This window comes from Gracilinanus agilis, chromosome X (assembly GCF_016433145.1).
Source record: "Gracilinanus agilis isolate LMUSP501 chromosome X, AgileGrace, whole genome shotgun sequence".
Lineage (NCBI taxonomy): Eukaryota > Metazoa > Chordata > Mammalia > Didelphimorphia > Didelphidae > Gracilinanus > Gracilinanus agilis.
The window spans coordinates 8,400,109-8,420,581 of NC_058136.1; the positions used below are offsets into that span (position 1 = coordinate 8,400,109).

At 42.2% G+C, this 20,473-nt stretch overlaps 1 protein-coding gene across 1 annotated transcript in view; it reads left to right on the forward strand.

The window, feature by feature from the left end:
* LOC123253484 (glutamate receptor 3-like) overlaps nucleotides 1-20,473 on the forward strand; it is a 121,043-nt gene that overhangs the window by 83,354 nt on the left and 17,216 nt on the right. The window contains exons 3-4 of the mRNA XM_044682670.1: nucleotides 7,380-7,433; nucleotides 14,310-14,471. Of these exons, the coding sequence (XP_044538605.1) occupies nucleotides 7,380-7,433; nucleotides 14,310-14,471 (216 nt within the window). The remainder of the gene's footprint in view (nucleotides 1-7,379; nucleotides 7,434-14,309; nucleotides 14,472-20,473) is intronic.

Genomic DNA, 20,473 nt, shown 5'->3' on the forward strand with positions numbered 1-20,473 from the left:
AGGAAGGAGGGAGGGAGGGAGGAAAGAAGCAAGGAAGGGAGGGATGGAGGGAAGGAAATACCCAGAAGGAGAGCATCAGTGTTTTCAAAGACAGTAAAGGCCAAGAAGAATGAAGAATGAGGAAAAGCCCATTGAATTTGGTGATTCAGAGACCACTGGTAAATTTGGAAAGAGCAGGTTTGATTGAGTGATAAGATTGGAAGTCAGATTGCAAGATATTAGAAATGAGTAAAAGGAGAAAAGGAGGCTGTGCTGACTGTAGACAGCTTTTTCTAATAAGAGTCTGTCTAAAAGAGAGGAGATGATGTTTTAAGGGGACGGTAGAAGCAATTGGAAGTTTTGAGAAAGGGGGAGACATTGGCATGTTTGTAGACAACAAGGAGGGAGTCAATAGATAAGGAGATATCAAAAATTGGAGGGAGAGAGAGGGGTCACTTGTATGGCCAATCTGCTGTAGGAAATGATGAGGAATGAGGGAGAGACAAAAAAACCTCAAGAGTTAAGAAATTTGACCCCACTTCCAGCTACATCTGCATTTTGCGTAGATTGAGAATCCTCTGGGTCTATATGTCTATTTGGTACTTGACTGTAAATTCTGGGTGAGTGGGGACTGGGTCTCCCATTTCTTTGTAGTCTCAGCACCTGGCACAGTGCCCTGAGAGCACTAGGTCAGGAAATGTTCATCAACCAGGGAAAGAAAGATCTAACCATGCAGTTATTTTTATCAAGTGTCAACACATGGAGACAAATCATCATGGTAATATCTAATGTTCTTTTATTTAATAATTAAGCTTAATTTCATTATAATTACTCATGTAAATTTAAAATATTGCTCATTTGACGTACCTCTATTATGCCCATCTCTTCCTAATGAGCAGAAGAGCTGATTCCCTAGCTGAACTACCCGTGATGAGAAGTTCTCCATGGGTGCCCTCTGAATTTAGTTGCTATGCATCTGGGCTATGATGGAAAGACTATTAGATTTGGAAACTGAGGACATGGACTTAAATTTTACTAGAAAGGCAACTAGTTGTCCAGTAGAATGAATTGTCTGGAAGAATTCTCTGGAACAGAAATCAGTAAGACCTGATTTCAAATCCAGCCTCAGAAACTTAGTAGCCATGTAGCCCTCAGCAAGTCACTTAACCAAACCTCTCAGTTTCTTCATCTGTAAAATAGGTCTGATAATAACATCTACCTCCCAAAGTTGTTGTGAGGATAAAATAAGATGGTATGTGTAGCTCTTAAATTATTATGATTATTATATTTTATTTATTCTTTTATTATATTGTTATTATGAATTATAATAATAAACTATTATAAATACTAGCTTTTATTATTATCAGCTGAGTGACATTGAACAAGTCATTTTATCTTCCTAGACCTCATTTCCTCCATTTGTAAAATGAGAGGGGAAAGGCACAATCATATCTTCCAGCTCTAAATCCTAAAGATCTGTGACCCATTTTCCCTGGGGAGTTCAGGGTTACAAAGCCAGCACTACAGGTCAGACCCTAGCTTGTTGCAAGTGCAAGTCATGGCACTCCTCTAACCCTTCAGTGGTAAGGTATACTAAAAAAAAAAAAAAAGCACTGGCCTTAGAGGCAGGAGAGCTGCATCCACATCCTGGCTAAGAGAAGATCTGTGTGTCTTCTGCCATACCCCTCCCTGGAACATCAGTTTCCTTACCTATGAAGTGGGGACAAACCCAGATCCCTGGGGCACTCCAATAGCAACTGTCTGCCATGTTGACAATGAACCATTAACAGTTACTCTTTGAATCCAACCACCCAACTAGTTCTGAATCCTTCTTACCATATTGTTGTACAATCCACTTCTCTCCGTCTTCTCCATAAAAACAGTATGAGATACTTTATCAGAGGCAACTAGAGGGCACTGCAGTAAATAGAGTACCAGGCCTAGAGTCAGGAAGGCTCATCTTCATGAGTTCAAGTCTGGCCTCAGACAAATACTAACCATATGACCTTAGGTGAGTCACTTGACCCTGTTTGCCTCAGTTTCTTCATCTGGAAAATAACTTGGAGAACAAAATGGCAAGCTACTTCCAATATTTTTGCCAGGAAAACCCCAAATGAGGTCATGAAAAGTTAGACATAATTGAAAAACAACTAACCAACAAAGGGATACTTTATCAAAAAAAACTATAAATCATATTTACAGCATTCCTGGCACCCTTTAGACCAATAATCATTTCAAACTAATCTGGCATCAATGTCACTCATCAATTACACTCATACATACATAGAGGTAGTGTGGTACAGTAGAAAAAGTGCCAAATCTCTTCACTGAATTAAATCATGGGACCTGAATTCAAATTTTACCCCTAACACTTGCCAGCTATGTATACTCGAATCTCAGTTTCCTTCTCTGTAAAATAAGGAGGTTTAGATTAAATGACCTCTGAGGTGCCCTCTAGCTCTAGATTTAGGCTCCAGTGTGTGACCTTAAACAAGCTACTTCCCTTCCCTGGGTCTCAGTTTCCACCTCTGCAGAATGAAAGCACTGAAACTAGATGGCCAATAATGTGCCTTCCAACACTAGATCCATGAGCCTAGTAAAATGTACATAAATGTACACACGTGCACCATTGTACATATACAATACGTATACATGCATGCAAACACATAAACATACACATACCCCAAACCAAGGGAAGCCCAGCCCACCAGACAGAGTGGAGCTAGAAGTTAGGATGCCTTCTTCACCGATGGCCTTTGCCAAAGTAGAATGGCTTGGCTCCATTTTGAAATATGAACCCCCTTTTACTTCCATGAAGAAGATTCCCACATGAAGCAAGAGAGCCCTCCCCCACTGCAAATGTACTTCTTGGCATGGCAGATGGAGTAAAGGGGGAGGAGGAGGACATACGCCAAAAAAAAAAAAAATAAACCACCAAATGTGAAACTGGAAAAACAGATGCTTGCCCATCCCGGAGGGTCTGCATGTCTCTCCTGAGAGGATCACTGGGGTAGTTTGCTTGCAAATTTCTGAAAGTAAGAAAACGTCCAGAATAAAACATGAACAACAAGAAAGACTGGCCTCGTCAGTAGGGAAATTGGAACTGAAAGCTGGAAGGACCCTCCCAGGTGAAGTCCCACCCCTTCCTTGTTACAAATGAAGAGACCGAGGTCCAGAGAGGGGAAGGGCTTGCCCAAGGACATGCACAAGATCCTAGATCCTCGAGCCAAAAGGAAGCTCAGAGGTGATCTCATTCAGCCCCCTCATTTTACAAAGCAGGAAAGTAAAGCCTAGGATCACACAAAGAGTAAACTGCTGAGTGTTGCCCTCTGATTCCAAAGCCAGTATTTGTACATAGTCCAAAGAAATCAAAGATTGAACCCACCCCCAAACCCGGCTGTGTCCACTGAGTGGGCAATGTGACTTCTAGAGTCCATTTCCCTCAAACGCCATCGTTGCCTCTGCTAACATCATGCCGCCACTGTGTCAACCTCAGTAACTCAACCATGACATTTTTCCTTCAAACCATACTTGTGGAGATGATGATATTTCCTTTAGACAATGGATTTTTACCTAAATCTTCCATCATTTCCCCCTATCACATTTATCAACTGTCCGGGACCACACCAGCCATCTCACCATGGTGCCTGCCGTGTTCTTCCACAACTCACCTTCTTGAACCCATCCCAAGAATTCTTCAGATTCCCTTTAACTATATTTATTAGTAGTAACAGAGGCAATAGCTGAGTCCAAACTACATTCAGACATAACTTTGATGGGGAAAAAATGAGCGTTCTGGACTTGGGGTCATTTTTATTACGAACCTACCATCAATGAAAATGAAAAGTCAAAGAACATAAACTAGAGTTCAATAGACAACCCAAAGAACAACAATCATAGCATTCATCAGGTGTGCAAAGTGCTTTACAAATAACTCATTTCATCCTGCAAGGTAGATGCTGTTACTGTAACTTGTTTGCATCTGCATTCTTCTGTTATTAGAAAATGGAATAGAGATGAGGAAACTGAGGCAAACTAAGGCTAAATGGCTTGCCATGGGTCATACAAATGATAAGTGTCTGAGGGCAGATTTGACCTCAGGTCTTCTTGACCCCAGCCACTGTACCTACAAACAAGGAACATGGTGATAGCATCATTATCATCATTAACACTTTATTTAATCCTTAATGTCTCTCTTAGTAACAACTCTAAGACAGGAGGACAAGGGCTAGGCAAATAGAGTTAAGTGACTTGCCCAGGTTCACACTGCTAGGAAGTGGCTGGGGAAGTCAGATTTGAGTACAGGTCCTTTCAACTCTAGGCCTAGCTCTCTATCTGTTGTGCCACCTACTTTCCCCTTTTATGAAGAGTTTTAAGATTTGCAAAGTACCTTACATTTATATATCATCTCATCCTCACAAAAACCCTGTGAAGTGGGTGCTATTATTATCCCCATTTTACTAATGATAAAACTGAGGCTCAGAAGTGTTGTTACTGTCCAGGGTCACACAGCTAGTACGTTTCTGAGGTGGAATTTGAATCCAAGACTTCTAGACTCCAAAGCCAGTATTCCATCCATTCTGTTGCTTGTACTATCTGCCTCATAGATGTGAGAAAAACATTTTGTAAACTTTTAAGTACTATGGAAACAGGAGCTATTTTTACCACATTTATTTTGGTCTTACTTCCTGATTTCCCTCTAGACTCAGCCTGATTTCTGAGTCCCTATACTTAAAGATAACTTGTTCCTTTTCTTGGCAAAGCTAGAAAAGAACGGAGCTCAACTGTTGATTGAATCTATCTTCAAGAGGATAAATGTACCTTTCTGACCTACCATTAAATATGCCACAACAATTTAATACATCATGTTTGCAAGAGATGTTTCTTGCAAGCAGCCAAATAAACATAGAACAAATTATACCCAAAAGATCATCTTATATAATAGAAGCATGAGGAATAAGCAAAACCTTTTTTAACTTTTCATTCACCCACTTTTATGGTGTATCCATATAGTTTTAAAAAATGGATTTGTATTAAAATTCATTAAGAAGCAGTCCCGGTCTGATCTGGGGGTTTCTAATCTTGCCATGACATTGAAATTTCGAGCTGTCCTTCAAGGCCTGCCTCAAATATTTACCTTTCCACCTTCTCATCATCCACCCATACACCTCAATTGTCTCTTACTATAATGCATAACCTATTGGCAAGAGTATTGGGCGATACAAATAAGATGACATATGTAAAGTGCCTGGCAAAATTTAAGGCAATATATAAATGCCATTTGCAGCAGCTCTGTGGTGCAGGGAGTGGTAGGCCAGGAGTAAAGAAGTCCTGAGTTCAAATGTGAGAGTTCAAATGTGACCTCAGATACTTTCTAACTGTGTAACCCTGGGCAAGTCACTTAGCCTCATTGCCTCAGTTTCCTCATCTGTCAAATGAGCTGGAGAAGAAGGTGGCAGACCACTCCAGTATCTTTGCCAAGAAACCCCCAAATAGGATCATAAAGAGTTGAACACAACTGAAAAATGACTATATAATAATAAATGCCAATTATCATCATCATCATCATCATCATCATCATTGGCTTACCAGGCTTCCAGTCTGGTGATGACTTCATTCCCTTGAACCTCCTGCTGAGCTCAAGCAAGGTTTGTAGAGCAATACAAGGGTTGTGCTGGTAAATGTTTAACTACTACTGGACGAATAAATGCACATGCTCTAAAGTTTAATCTGCATTATTAATACTTCTTAAGTCTGGACAATCAATAAAACAATACATTAACCCTGATCTGTAACCATTTCTGAAGGTAAATGCTCACACTAAAAATTAAGACAGAGTAGAGCTGCCTCCAGCACACCCCTGCCTACTGCTGTCCATTAGTTTTTCTGGTCATCTAGTTCAGGATGATGTTCCACCCATCATATGTTCCATCAGAGCCCTGGGAGCTATGTACAACTTTGTTTCTTCAGAGGTTGCACCTTGTTACAGGCATTATCAGAGTTAGATTCCATAGAAGCTAGGTGGCCCAGAGAATAGATGCCCTACCTAGAGTCAAAAAGATATGGGTTTAAATCCAGCCTCAGATACTTACTAGCTCTGTGACCTTGGGTAAGTAACTTAACTTTTTGTTGCCTCAGTTCCCCTATCTGTAAAGTAGGGTCAATCACAGCACCTACTTCCCAGGGTTGTTGTGAGAAACAAATGAGATAATATTTGTGAAGTGCCTTGCAAAAACCTAAAGTGCTGTATAAACAGCAACTATTACTATATAACACTAGAACTAGCATCACGTACAACTGAGTTTAAATCCTGTCTCAGAAACTGCCTTGGTCTATGACCCTGGGAAAGTCATTTAATCTTTTTTCAGCCTCAGTTTCCCCATCTGTAAAACAAGAATAATAATAATACCACCTCTCAGGGTTGTTGAAAGTGAGAGCATATGTAAATAACTTTATAAACTTTAATACACTATCTGAATGCTAGCTATTATTCCTTTTTCTTTTATTTTAAACCCTTACCTTCCATCTTAGAGTCAATACTGTGTATTGGCTCCAAGGCAGAAGACTGGTAAGGGTGGGCAATGGGGGTTAAGGGACTTGCCCAGGGTCACCCAGCTAGGAAGTGTCTGAGGCCAGATTTGAACCTGGGACCTCCCATCTTTAGGCCTGGTTCTCAATCCACTGAGCTACCCAGATGCTCCTATTATTCCATTTTCTGAAAATAATTTCTCACTAATTTGTCTCTTTCCTCTTAAAAGTATAAGAGAACTCAGGTGATTTTCAGGTTCTGGTTCACTGATTTCATCATTCATAGGATCCTAGGTGTAGAGATGGGAGGGATCTCAGGAGTTATCTAATTTAAGCCTAACTTAAGCTATCTAATTTAAGATAATTTAAAAATATCTAATTTTACTAATGAGGGAGGCCCAAAGAGGCGAGTGACCTCCCTAAGGCCCACCAAACATGAGTTGTGCTGGAAATAAATTCCTGCTCTGAGTGTTGGGAGACAGACTCTCTCCAGTGTAGTTAGGACATGGTGGTATTCACAGCCTAGTAGGGAGACGTACCTAAATCCCTAGAACAAAGGATATTACATCTATATGATGTATGCAGAACAGAGGTGCAAACCATGGACTATCATTTCTAATTCAATTCATCAAACTGTGGGCAGAATGCACTAGTCACAAATGGAGACCTAGCTTAGAGTTCGGCACAGTGCTTGGCACATAGCACTCATTTCTTCATAAAGCCAGGTCATAGGGCTTGTAGCGTGGATGGAGGCCTCCATCACGTCGGAAAGTTTTGGCATCTGGATGTATGTTATTTGGTCTCTCACCTCTCTGCAAGCCTGAGAGCACCTTCCTTGGCTAACCAATCTTTGTTATTTCTCTTTTCTGCAGGTAGTAATCCTGGGGAAGCATTCCAGAGGTTATCACTACATGCTTGCTAATCTGGTAAGGACACCGTTCAGATGTATCTGGGTAATTGTGCCAACCCACTCAGGCCACATGAGCATTAGCACCCCACATGTCCTTGATCTTGAGAAACTACTTCACTAAATACCAGGTGCTGCATGCAATTACGCTGCTTTTGTTTCAGCTGGGAAGCTCATGGGCTCAAGTAATCTGAAAAATAATAATTCAATCATTTATTTCTATTAGTTTACAGCTTCTTAAATGCAACTTTGATCAGCCTAATCGGATTTTAAATGTTAAGCTCCTACCAAAGTAATTCCATTATGCCACCTAGATTAGATGCAGAGACATAGCTTAGTGTCCTGAGATGAAAAGGGCCATGTGCTCACATACTTAGCCATGGAGGATTACTCAGAATCGCTATAACGGCACCATTCCCCACTCTACCACTAGCTGGGTGACCTTGGCCAGGCACTTTATTGGACTAGACCTCTTTTTTCTTCTATTAAGTGAAGGGGTTGGACTAGCTGGCCTCTGAGGCCCCTTCCAACTCTAGATATCCAAGCCCATGTGTGACCTTAGGCAATACACTTCCCCTGCCTGGGCCTCAGTTTCTCCCTCTGTAAATGAAAGGGGTGAACTCAATGGCCTCTGAGATCCCTGCAAACCCTAGATCTAGGAGCCTTTGTATGCCCTTAGATAAGATCCTTTCTTCTCCTCCTTAGGCCTCAGTGCCTTCCTCTGTAAAGTGAAGGTTTTCCATTACATGGTCTCTGAATGGCCTTCCAGCTCTAGTGCTATGGTCCTTTGACCATGTGACATTTAACTCTTGGAAACCTAAAGCATTCCTCTACCACGGGTTGGGAAGGCTAGAGATTCTGAGGAGTAAATGGAGATTGGCATCCTCTCCAAGAAGAGCTTGTTGTGGTCAGGCCAATTCTGTGGCCCTGGTAGGGAAAAGGGGTGGAATAGGTCCCTTTCATTCAGAGTCTGGGAACAGGAAGAGCTGCCTCTCCCTTCTCACATCTCCAAATAATGATCCAAGCTTTTGAGAGGCACTGGAACTTTCCTGTCTTTCTTTCCAAGGGTTCGTTAGGTCCAGCCCCAACCTCACAATTGCCTTTTGAGGTTCTAATAATAAAAGCTCACATTTCTCTGCCCCAGAAAAGTTTGCAAAGCATTCCCCCCTCTAACAGCCCTGTGAGGTAGTAGGGAAGTCAAGGAGCTCTGGCTCCATTGTACAGATGAGGAACCCACTATGATTTCCAGCCTCCAACACTTCCTACCTATGTGAACCTGAACAAATCACTTAAGAGCTCTCTAGCCTCAGTCTTCTCATCTCCCAAATGAGGGCATTGGCCCCCATGGCCTCTTAGGTCCCTGCCAGCTCGAGATCTATCCAGTTCAATCACACTGTAAGGTTCTTTAAGCCATTTACTGCCATGCAAGTGACTGAACCTAAAAAAATTGCTCTTAGGCATGCAGGATTGACAGGGGTACCAAATGGCTTCCCAGCAAGAGCTCTGGCTGGGCCCAAAGTTCTCAATCAGAATGTCTATGGAGATGGAAGAAGATCTTTAAATGACCGCTGAGTTGGTATTGCTTAGCACAAGTGTTCAATGCAACAGACTGCTACCTCCTGGAGATCCCTCTATCCCAAGATGAGAGATGGCAAACTAGTTGTTAGGAGGGAGGGAATTGGTCTCGTGATCTTTCAGGACTAGAGGCATCACGGTACAGTAAAAAGATCATTAGCTACATAGGCTCAAGTCCAAATCTTGGCGCTGATACCTCCTATGTGTGTGACCTCACACAAGTCACTTAAACTCCCTGGACCACAGTTTCCTTCTCTATCAAGTAAGGGAGTTGAATTAAAGAACCCTTAAGGTCCCTTCTAATTCTTAATCTAGGATCTTAAGGTTCAGAAACTCTGGATTCAAAATTTTTCTCTGCTCCAAACCTTGAGCAAGTGACCTCCCCTCTCTGAGCCTCTCAGTTTCCTCATCTGTCAAGTGAAGCAATCACATGAACTGTCCTCTAAAGCACCTTCCAAAGTGTGATCCTCTGATGCCCATCACCAGCCTAGCTGGCCTCAGCACCTAAGGTGCTTGCTTCCTCTCCATCTCCAGCCAGGAAACAGGGTGCGATGGAGGAGCTAACTGGCCCCTTCAGGTGGACACCACTCAGGGGAAGGTATCCTCTCACCACAAAGGGTTATTATAGCCCCACATTATGAAGCTTGCCCCTTCCTGCCTGCTTAGCAGAATTAAAAACCTAATACCTCCCTGCCTGATAAATCAGTGAGAAATGTCCCTCCATATCATACCAACAGAGTACTGTCGCCTTAGTTTGCCTCCCACTCAGATAAATTAGGATGCAATTTGTATTTTTTCCCCTCCTCTCCACTCTTTTATCTCTCTGACTCCCTTGGGCATATTGTTTGCCATGCCAAGGCAATGATGCTGAATGCCATTTTTCAAAGGATTCATTTAATTAGAGAACAAATTCCAAATGTGAGCTTTCAGGGCAGCAGGTAGGAGACCCATCAGTTTCCCCTCAAGGATAAACCAAAACCCAGTGAGACTTCTTCAAATTACTTAGCTGGTGGGCTATTTCCTGTTCCTCCCCTCCCTACTCGCTCAGGTACATTCAGGGTTCTGATGATCTAAGATAAATAGGGCAAGGCAAGATCTCCCTTTTATCAAAAAGAGGAAATACCCCTGCACTAACGAATGTCATTTCCTAACATATTGTCAACAGACAGATCTCCCTCAATGCCACAAACCACTCACTGTGAAGCCATTTGACTAGCGATGACCCAGTTATGCCATTGTTTGTGTAGAACTGATTACTCTTAGCAATGTTGTTTTACCCTATATGAGTGATGGTGAACCTTTTAGAGATGGAGTGCTGGGCCCCGCCCCCACCCTACCCCTCTGACCCTGCGCCATGTCCTTCTCCCCCAACATTCTGGGTATGCTCCACCCCCCTTACCCCACACAGGGGAGAGAGGAAGCATTCCCATTGGACTGCTGCGCAGAGGGATTGGTGAAGTAAAGAATGTCTTCATAAAGTATAGAGACGTGGGGAGAAGGAGTGGCCCAAGTGCTCCACTCCCCTCCAGTTCTGCTACTTGTGAGCCACCCACCTTACCCCTTTGCACTCCCATTGGCTACTGGGCAGAGGAGCAGGGGATGGGAAAAATATCATCAGTCATGGTGGAGAGGGGGAGGGTAGCAACTCTGCTGGAGTCCCTCTGCCTTTCTAGTAAAGAACTCTGGGGTGGTGGGGGCAAGGAGGGCAGCTACAGGCCCACAGAGAGCACACTGAACACCATAGGTTCACCATCACTATATATGCCCTATTTCTAAAGAAGTAAGAAACATTTGGGGGTGAGAAGTGCCTGTACTTAGCTCAGTATTTGGAAGATCCTCTGTCCATAGCAGGGGGTCCTAACCTGGAGCCCACAATCTATGGATAGATTTTAAATTTTGTACATTTGGATGAGAAATAAATTACATCCTAACTTTCTCTCATTTGTAGCTGAAATTCAGCATTTCCTTTAGCATGAATGTAGACAATAAACAGTGTTCTGATGAGGGTCCAGAGGCTTCACCAGATAGACGAAACAAAGTCTAGGACACATCAAAAGCTCAGGACTCCTGGACTAGAGCAACCTAGCTCACAACCCTGTTGAATTTAGATTTCTTTATGATGTTTCTATGACTCAAAAGCTCATCACCCTGTGACCAGCCTCTCCATACTTGGTTTAGACTGCTCCTTAAATGATTAGAGACATATCCATTGCTAGGCCCAGGTTTAAACCTGTCTAACTTAGGAGGATTTGGAATTTGCACTTCTTTTCATACAGCCTTGGAGAATTAAAAGCCCATCTTATGCCCCAGTGAGCCATTAGAGACGGCCAATAAGGAAGAATACTATGATCTCATTGATGTAACTATTCCCTTCAACTCATCCATACTGTTTCATCCAATGTGACTCTTGACCAAGTCCTCCCACCAATCTTCATAAGAGAGCTAGTCAATATGCTTTGGGCTTCCCTCTAGATCACTTGACATTTCATGGAAACTAGTAGAGCATATAAGGCGTTCATTAGTCATTCTTTGCTCTAGCTACGTGACCATCTTGCCTCCTTTTCTAATCATACTTCTTTTGATAATATACACAGCCTTATCACACCCATCATATACCTCTTCACTGCTCACTGAATGTCCCCCAACTTGAATTCTTTCTCTTGTTTTGGTAAAAATTAAGTCCACATTTCCTAGGTTTTTCATATCCTTCCTTCTTTCACTTATCTTGAAAATCAACTCCTCAACATCTACAAAATTGGGTCACATCTAGCATAGACTTACTCCATATACATTTGGAAATAAGAATTTACTTTAGAAATCTTAACAGATCTTTTCCATTTTTCATCTTCTCATTGTCTTCCTTCTAGTTTTATCCTTTAAAGTCTTCAAGTTGATGTGGTTTAGTTGATCAAGCTTCCATTGACAACTTCCATTGTTTCCATCCTCCATTGCTTCTTAATGTTTTCTTAAGTGATACTGTTCCTAATATTCTTCCATCTTCCTCCACAAGATTATATTCTACATTGGTTTTGCCCGTAGTTGTCTTGTCTCTCTGCTCTTCAAGGTCAAGTGTTTCCTGACTGAAGTAGTTTCTAGTCTCCCTTGGCCTACTTATTGTGGCAATTCCTTAAACATCCTTGGGAAATGGCAGTAGCCTGTATCAGTGTCCGTCCTTTTTTTGATTTCCTATTTTCATCTTCAACAACTTGTTTAAATAGGTCATGATGGAGTTGCCTCAATAGTGCAACATATCAACTCTTTTTTATTCTCCCTTCTACTTTGGTATTGATTTTGCTCTTTTCTCTAATTAGTCAGTAGTCTTACTATATACAAATAGTTGTCAGAAATTACTCCCATATTAATAACCAATAATTTTCTGTCAGTTAAAATATAATCAATTTAATTTTTATAATATTATTTGATGCCTATCATGTCTAGAGTCTCCTGACCCTTCTCAAAGAAGGTGCAGTGTTTAAAAGACCTATGATCTTCCAGTTATTGTTTTTATTGCATTATGATATAAGAAGGTTACATTTATTATTTCTGCTCTTTTGCATTTGTTTGCCATGTTTCTATGCCCTAGTACATGGTCAATCTTTGTGAATGTACCATGCGCAGCTGAAAAGAAGGTGTATTCCTTTTTGTCCCTATTTATTTTTCTCCACATATCAATTAAATCTAATTTTTCTAGGATTTCATTCACCTCTCTTATCTCTTTCTTATTTATTTTGTGGTTTGATTTATCTAGATCTGAAAGAGGAATATTTAGATCTCCCACTAGTATGGTTTTACTATCTATTTCCTTCTTGAGCTCAACCAGTTTCTCCTTTAGGAATTTGAACGCTCTACTGATTTTGACAAGTCTTTTGTAGTTCTTATTTCTTACTCCTACACAATGTTTTTCTGCATATTTTCACCATCCTCCCCATACCCACCTTCCACTGAATTCACCAAGTATTAAAGTATATGTTGAGTTCATTTGGGGAGTCTTAGCAAGTTCCTTGTAGAATCTCTGTACTTCCTTATTCTCTGCAAGAAATACTGGCACCAAAGCTAAAATTGTTTTCATGGAAGGTATTTTGTATTTTGCAAATGCCTAACATGAGCACTAGAATATGAAATGATCAAGTGTCCCACAATATTGCCTTTGGCCACGCAATAAAATCAACTCCACCAATTCCTTTACTTGCCACTACAAGGAAAACCTTTCTATGGAAAGGCTATTCACTGGACATTGGACAAGAATCTCACATTTAAAGTACCAACCTGTGTGATTTTTAATACTCCATGCCCTCTGTTCTACTCTACCTCATAATTGCAGAAGCAGAAGACAACCATATTGGAATGAGGCCATTTGGGATTTTGATTTATTTCATGGGTTACCATGCCCAAAGTATTCCTTACACTGTGTTCAGCCTACTGTGGGGTGATCCCCTCTGTTTTTAGCTAGGCAGGCTGGTCCTCCTAAAGCAAACATCATGATGCAGGAGATCAAAGGAGATATAGCTAACACCAGATACCAGGACCCAAAAGGGGGCAATATGAAGCCCCTAGAAGGTGCAGGGATTAGGCACCAGACCCTTAGAGTACATGGAGATAACATGTTGTCTAGGATGGGGTGAAGAGGGGTACAGGCAAGAGGTAAATGCCCCTCTTTGTAATAACTTGCTTGGAGACCCAAAATTGATATTTATATATCATTTGCAACACAGTTTTATCTGGCTATTAAGGTTTTTTTTGTTTTAATCAATTCGTGATTCCATAAAATATATAACAGTGATTCATCAGGAAGGACTCATCATTAGAAACAAAACAATCACATCATTTCTCAGAATTGGCATGTCAAAGGTGGATTCTATTGATTTCTGTAGTCGAAGATCCATGATTTTCCACCATTTTCTAGGGACAAAAGATAGTACAGTGGGGAAAAACATTTCAGATGGAGCCCAAAGATCCAACCTCAAATCCCAACTCTGCCCCTTACTATCTGTGAGTCTTCGGCCAAGTTCTTTTCCCTGGATGTCTGGATAAGGAGGATGCTGATAACTGGAGTATCTTTCTTCCAGGGTTGATATGAGAATCAAATGCAAAGTATTATGAAAAAGGAGAAGCTTTCATTTTCCTAAGTTGTCATCTAAACTTGCACCTACATTTAGTACGAGGCACATGCTTTAGCCCTGAAGTAGCTTGGGTCCTACCTGTAGTTCCAGAGAAAAAGCCTACACCTAGACTTTCCTAGGTAGCTGCCCCCTCTTGCCAGAGTCAGTGGCATCCTGTGACCTGCCACTCCTTTTGATCTACTTTCTCCATGTGTTTGCAGGGCTTCACAGACATCGTCCTGGAGAGAGTCATGCATGGGGGTGCCAACATTACTGGATTCCAGATCGTGAACAATGAGAACCCCATGGTTCAGCAGTTCATACAACGCTGGGTGAGACTGGATGAAAGAGAGTTTCCAGAAGCCAAGAATTCCCCCTTGAAGGTAAATCTTTATGTCTAATATCCACTTAAGCCAGCCTACCAAGACTGCCCTCCCTCCGTAGCAATTCCCATTAATGGCCCAGACTGAGTGTCCAGGCCTCTAAATGTCCCTGCAGGAATGCCTTCCTAATGCCACATAGCCACAGACATTGGGGGATCCCAACTTAAATCCCTAAATCTAAACCAAATAACTATCTCCCCTTTCTCCTTTTTAATATCATCCAGCATTAGGAATAAGTTGACTAACCTTTTTTAAATGAATTTAATTTGTAATCTGCTCATAACAATTTAGAATATTCATTACAAGGAAGGGGGAGAATAGGTAGGGAAGATTGATGAACTGAAACAGCAAATTAGATTTTCCATTATTTATGTGTTCGCTTTGTGTGCTAATAAGTCCCATGAATCTCTGAGAAGCCAGATGAATTTAGGGCTGATGCAGAGTAGGTTGGCTCACTATGCATGGGGGCAGCCAAAATGTTTTCCTGCCTGAAAAAGTCTCTTTTAAATAACAGCATTACCTAGATTGCTCATTTTCCTGGACTAAAGAGAGAATATTAAAAACCAAAAGTGCAGCTTCAAAAGCTTCCACAAATGTTCATCCTCTAGCCCAGTGATGGGCAAACTTTTGAAAGAGGGGGCCAATGGAAAGGAAATACTCCTCTGTCGGTCTGTTTCTAAGGCAACACTTTCCAAGTTTCATTGTATTGTATCCTACTCATTGTATTTGTCAGATTAGGAATAATGTCATGCATGGCTGGATAGAACATTTCAGGGGGCTGCATCTGGCCCACAGGCCATAGTTTGCCCACCACTGCTCTAGACAGATCCATCTCTATACAGAAAAAAAACATGGAAAAATAAAGATCTTGCTAAATATACAGATCAAGTCAGGGGAAAGTATTCATATTGCAAAAGGCCTCAAAACCTGGACTTCCTTTAAAGAATCTAATGAGTGGAAAAGAGGATTCCGTATTGATGTTTACACACAACTTTTCCAGAGCTCTGAAAATATAGAAAAATGAGACAGATCTCCCTTCATCTGCCTACTATGTCATCAGAGAAGAAAAGAGAGGGGTTTACACACCCTCATCGCAGTGTAGGTGTGCCTTCCCTTCCACAGTCAAAATGCTCCAGAAAAGTTTCAGATAAATCCAGTTTTGGAAAGCAAATCCTATTTTAAGATCAGCAAGGCAACCTACAGGTTAAGAGAACCCTTTGTCTGTCCAAATTAAAACAGGATTAACACCCCTTCCCTCTCTCTTCCACATTCAACTTATCTTTGGCACAAATTCATATTTTCATGTGCCAAGTATTACAGAAATAAAAAATGCATTTTGTTACAATTTAGAATACAAGTCAGTAAAAGGCTAAATTCCATACATTGTTACAAGTCTAGGTAGGGAGAAGCATCAGTTGGCTATGGAAAAGGAAATCTCTATGGGACAAGTGGACTTCTAAATATGAGTCTTTTCCCACAGGTTACTATAGGAGAGAGAGAGAGAGAGAGAGAGAGAGAGAGAGAGAGAGAGAGAGAGAGAGAGAGAGAGAGAGAGAGAGAGAGAGAGAGAATTATTGCATTTCCATATTTCTCCTTTTTTTGACATGAGTAGGATCATTTTAGAATAAGTTTCCATTTAAAGTATAAATATTCTCTCTCTTCCTCTCTTTTCTCTCTCTCTCTCCCTTTTCTCTCTCTTTCCCTCTCTCTCCTTCTCTCCCTCTCTGTGCCTCCCTTCCCTTGCTTCTATCACACAAGTTAACTTAAAGCAGTGAATGCCCTGATCCTCTACCAATACTTGAATACTATTCCTATCTGATGTCCTCCTAAACATCTAGTCACCATTTGGCTGCTTTGGATGCATATGGGAAGGAATGAGAATGTGCAACAGAAAGGAAGTCAAAGGACCTGGGTTCAGATCCCCAATCTGCCACTTACTCTTTGACCCTACCAAGGCCTTGTTTCTTCCTCTACAAAATGAAGAGGCTGGACTATCTGGCCTCTGAGGTACCTTCCAGCTCTAGACCTAAGAGCCTAGGTGTAACCTTGGGCAGGTCACTTCTCTGAGCCTCAGTTTCTTTATCTCTAAAATGTAGGGGCTAGATGGCCTCTGTGGTCCTTTCTGCTTCTAGTACTATAATCCTATGAAAAAAGTGACGGACCAAGAAAAGGAAGGGAGCAATCCAGAATTGGGGTCTAGACATAAAAGCTCCAACAGAACAAAACCCCAGCACAGTATGGTGCAAGGGAGTCACTGGGAAGCCATTCAACCTTGACCTCTCTCCAAGCCCCCCACTAACTTATCAAATGACCATGGGCAAGTCCTTTCCCCCTTTTCACCTCAGCTTCCCTTTTAGTTAACTCATCTCTCAAGTGCCTTCCAGGTCTAAAGTTCCACATCCCCTAACTTCCTCCCAGGTGCCTCAAGTCCCAGTTAGTGTGTGGCTAGATGACCAGTTTCCACACCCCTCCAAGAGGAAGTGCTTGAGCTGCTGAGTGAGCCACAAAATGGCTTGGGAAATGGAAGCACCAAGCACAGGGACAGCTCCCAGCTTGCATTTGGTCTATCCTCAACATGCTTGCTATTTATCAATCAGACAAAAAGCATGCTTTAAAAATTGATGTGCCATATTTTTTATTCAGGAAAAATTGCCTTGAAATGACAGTCCTGATGCTTAATTTATGCCACATTTTATCAAGGTTTCCTTTTCAGTCTTTTTATCTTCCACATTCATGCACTGGGAAATGGAAGCTTTGGCAAACAGCAGGCAGCCAGCATCCAGGAAGGAGAGCTAAATTGAAAGTCACTGGAGAGGGGTACAAATACCAAAGCAAAGCTAGACCCTGCCCTCAAGGAACTTCAGTTCTAACTAGGGTGATGGCCAGAGAGGAATGGCCATCTGAAAGTGACAGGAATAGCAACGGGAATTCTAGAACGGTTGGCCAACCTTTTTAGGAAATGGCGGCATCGATTCATTCAAGGTGGAAGGAAAGCAAAGGCAAAAGGAGAAGGGAGAAGGATCCCATCATGGCACTAAGGCATGTGTTCAGGCTCCAGATGGCAAATGTTCACCCATCAGAAGCCCAGGGTCCCAGGCTGGGAGCTTGAGTGTGAGGTCAGAGATGGGAACTAGAGTTAAGGAGTTTAAAGATGGCCAGGATATAATATGGAGGCCCTTGGGTGCAGGCTAAACATGATGAATGGTCACCTATCTATCAGAAGTCCAGGTTATATAGCCCGAGAGAAAGTATTTGGAGAACTTTCCAGTGCGTCTGGCATTTTATGTTCATGTTATCTCATTTGAGCCTCATAAAAGCCCTTTGAGGTAGGTGCTGTGGAAATTATTGGCCCTCTTTTATGGATGAGAAAACTAAAGCTCAATTAAGCTAAATGATTTGCTCATGATCACATAGCTAATGTGTATCAGGGGGTAGAATTTGAACCCAGGTCTCCCTAATTCCAAGTCTGCTGTTTTAAATATTCTACTGGGCTGCTTTAGAGTTGGAAGGTACATTAGAGAGCATCTAGTCTGAGTTATTCATTTTACAGAGGAAGAAACTGAGGCCCCAGTTAAAGGCAATAAATGGCCTGATTAGGCATAGCTGTAAATGACTGCCAACTTTCTCTCTCCAGCCTGAATCCCTCTCCTGAGCTCCAGGTCTTCATTAGCAACTGTCTGCTTTGCCTGGATAGCAATGTCCAGGCATAAAACATTTCCAAAACAGAACTCATTATCCTCCCCAAAACACCTACCCCTCATTAAGCATCCCCAGGCTTTGGGGAGGAAGGAGGGAGGGGCATTCCCAGCTACCCTTGATTCTTCCGTCTCTCCACCCACCTTCCCAGACCACAGCCCTTAACCAGTTGCCAAACCCATCCCATCTCCACATGTCTTGTGCCCTAGCTGCTACCCATACCACAATCATCCGAACTCAAGCCCCCATCGCCTCTCACCTGGCCTATTGCAATAGTCTCCTACTCCCAGCTTCCGTCTTCTCTACTCTCCAGTTCCTTCTCCACAGAGCTGCCAGAATCACTGTCCTAAAGCAAATATCTTTAATGGCTCCCTATTACTTCAAGGAAAAAAATACCAACTTCTTAGACTGGCATATCAATCCCTTCCCGATCAGGCTCCAGCTTAGCTTTTTGGACATTTTAAATGACTTTTCTTAGCTCGCTCTTCATTCCCAACCAAACTGGCTGACTAACTGTTCTCCAGATTCTATCTTCCATCTCCTGGCTCAGGGCCCTTGTCCAGGCTGTCCTCCAAGCCCAAATGTTCTCCATTCCCACCTTTGCCTCGCAGAACTTCAAGCTTCCTTCCAAGGTTACTAGAAGGGCCACCTGCTACCCAAGTCTTCTGCTAATCCTCCTAGTGCTTAGCATTCAGAAGCTCTGTGATCACACATTGGCTATGTTAGAGTGGCAATTCTTTAATGGCTATGTGTTGGACTAGATGACTACTGGGGTCCCTTCCAATCCTGAAATTCAGTGATTCCAGGTTCCTCGATAGCTCTGTGTCCATGGCCAAGTTGTTTAAACCTCCCTGAGCCCTCGGTTTCTTCATTTGCCAAATGGAAACAATAATGACAAATAATAATAATAATAATAATAATACATAAATACATATATATATATATATATATATACATACTACTTTCCTCCCAGGATAGGGCAGATCAAGCTTTGTGAATGAATAAAGTGACCTAGAAGTTATCATTGTCATAAAGACCAACATCTCATTTTGCTGAGAGGAGACTAGACCCAGAGAGAGAAGAGACTTGGCCAAGATCACACAGCAAGCTAATGATAAAGCTGGGGCATTGGATGGGATTTTGAAGCACCTGAGAGATAGTACAGAATAAGCATTTATTAAGGGCCTACTATATGCCAGGCACCAAGCCCGATACCAGCCCCCTTGAGAAATAATCATCAGCTTGTTTTCCCATGTCTTTGTCAATTCAATCTGTGTACAGATGTCACCCCAAATCTGAAACTGTCACTGGGTGACCAGTCCCATTCCAAGCAGAACAAGCAGTATGCAGTCTTCTTTTTTTTATATATAATTTTTTTAAAAACCCTCACCTTCTGTCTTAGAGTCAATACTGTATATTGGCTCCAAGGCAGAAGAGTGGTAAGGGTGGGCAATGGGGGTCAAGTGACTTGCCCAGGGTCACACAGCTGGGAAGTGTCTGAGGCCAGATTGGAACCTAGGACCTCCCCTTCTCTAGGCCTGCCTCTCAATCCACTGAGCTACCCAGCTGCCCCCAAGTATGCAGTCTTCTTGCATTTTAGGAATACTCATTCAAAATGGGGGACATTCTCAGATGGAAAACTCAATAACAGCTAGAATTTGCTACAATAAAAAGCCAACTTTGCCTTTTGTTCCCCCCACAGAAGTGAAGACTGATTGATTACTGGCTCTAGGTCCTAGTTCGCCAGAACCAAGGCCTAGGCAGGAATGATTAATCTTTCCTCCGAATGAAATCCAGCCTGTCTTGCTTGGCCATTTTCATTTTTCCCCTAAGTAAACAACAGAGCTGGATTTTCTCTTACAAACACCAGCCCAGTCTGAAAACACTTTAGAGAAGCTCTCTAACCCATGGCTAGCCTTCCCGTCACCTCACAAGCCTTCCTTACTCAGCTCACTGACTCTTTAGAGATGGGAAGGCCCTTGGAACATCGAATATCCGAGCTGGGGGGAGGAGAACCAAAGACCCTAGCCAATTAGGGCTGAGAGGGAACTCAAGACAAAGAATGTTGGCACTGGGAGATATTTTAGAATGCAGAATGTCAGGGCTGGGAGGGTCCTGAAAACAGAGAATGTCAAAGATGGTGGGGGTGGAGGTGGAGGGTGGATCAAAGAACATAGACAGTCAGGGTTGGGAGGGAACTCCGAACCAAGAAGGGCAGAGCTGGGTAAGATTTTAAAATACAAAATGGCAAAGCTGCAAGAGACCCTAGAATATCCCCCTCCCTCTAGAGACCCAGGGAGGCAAGT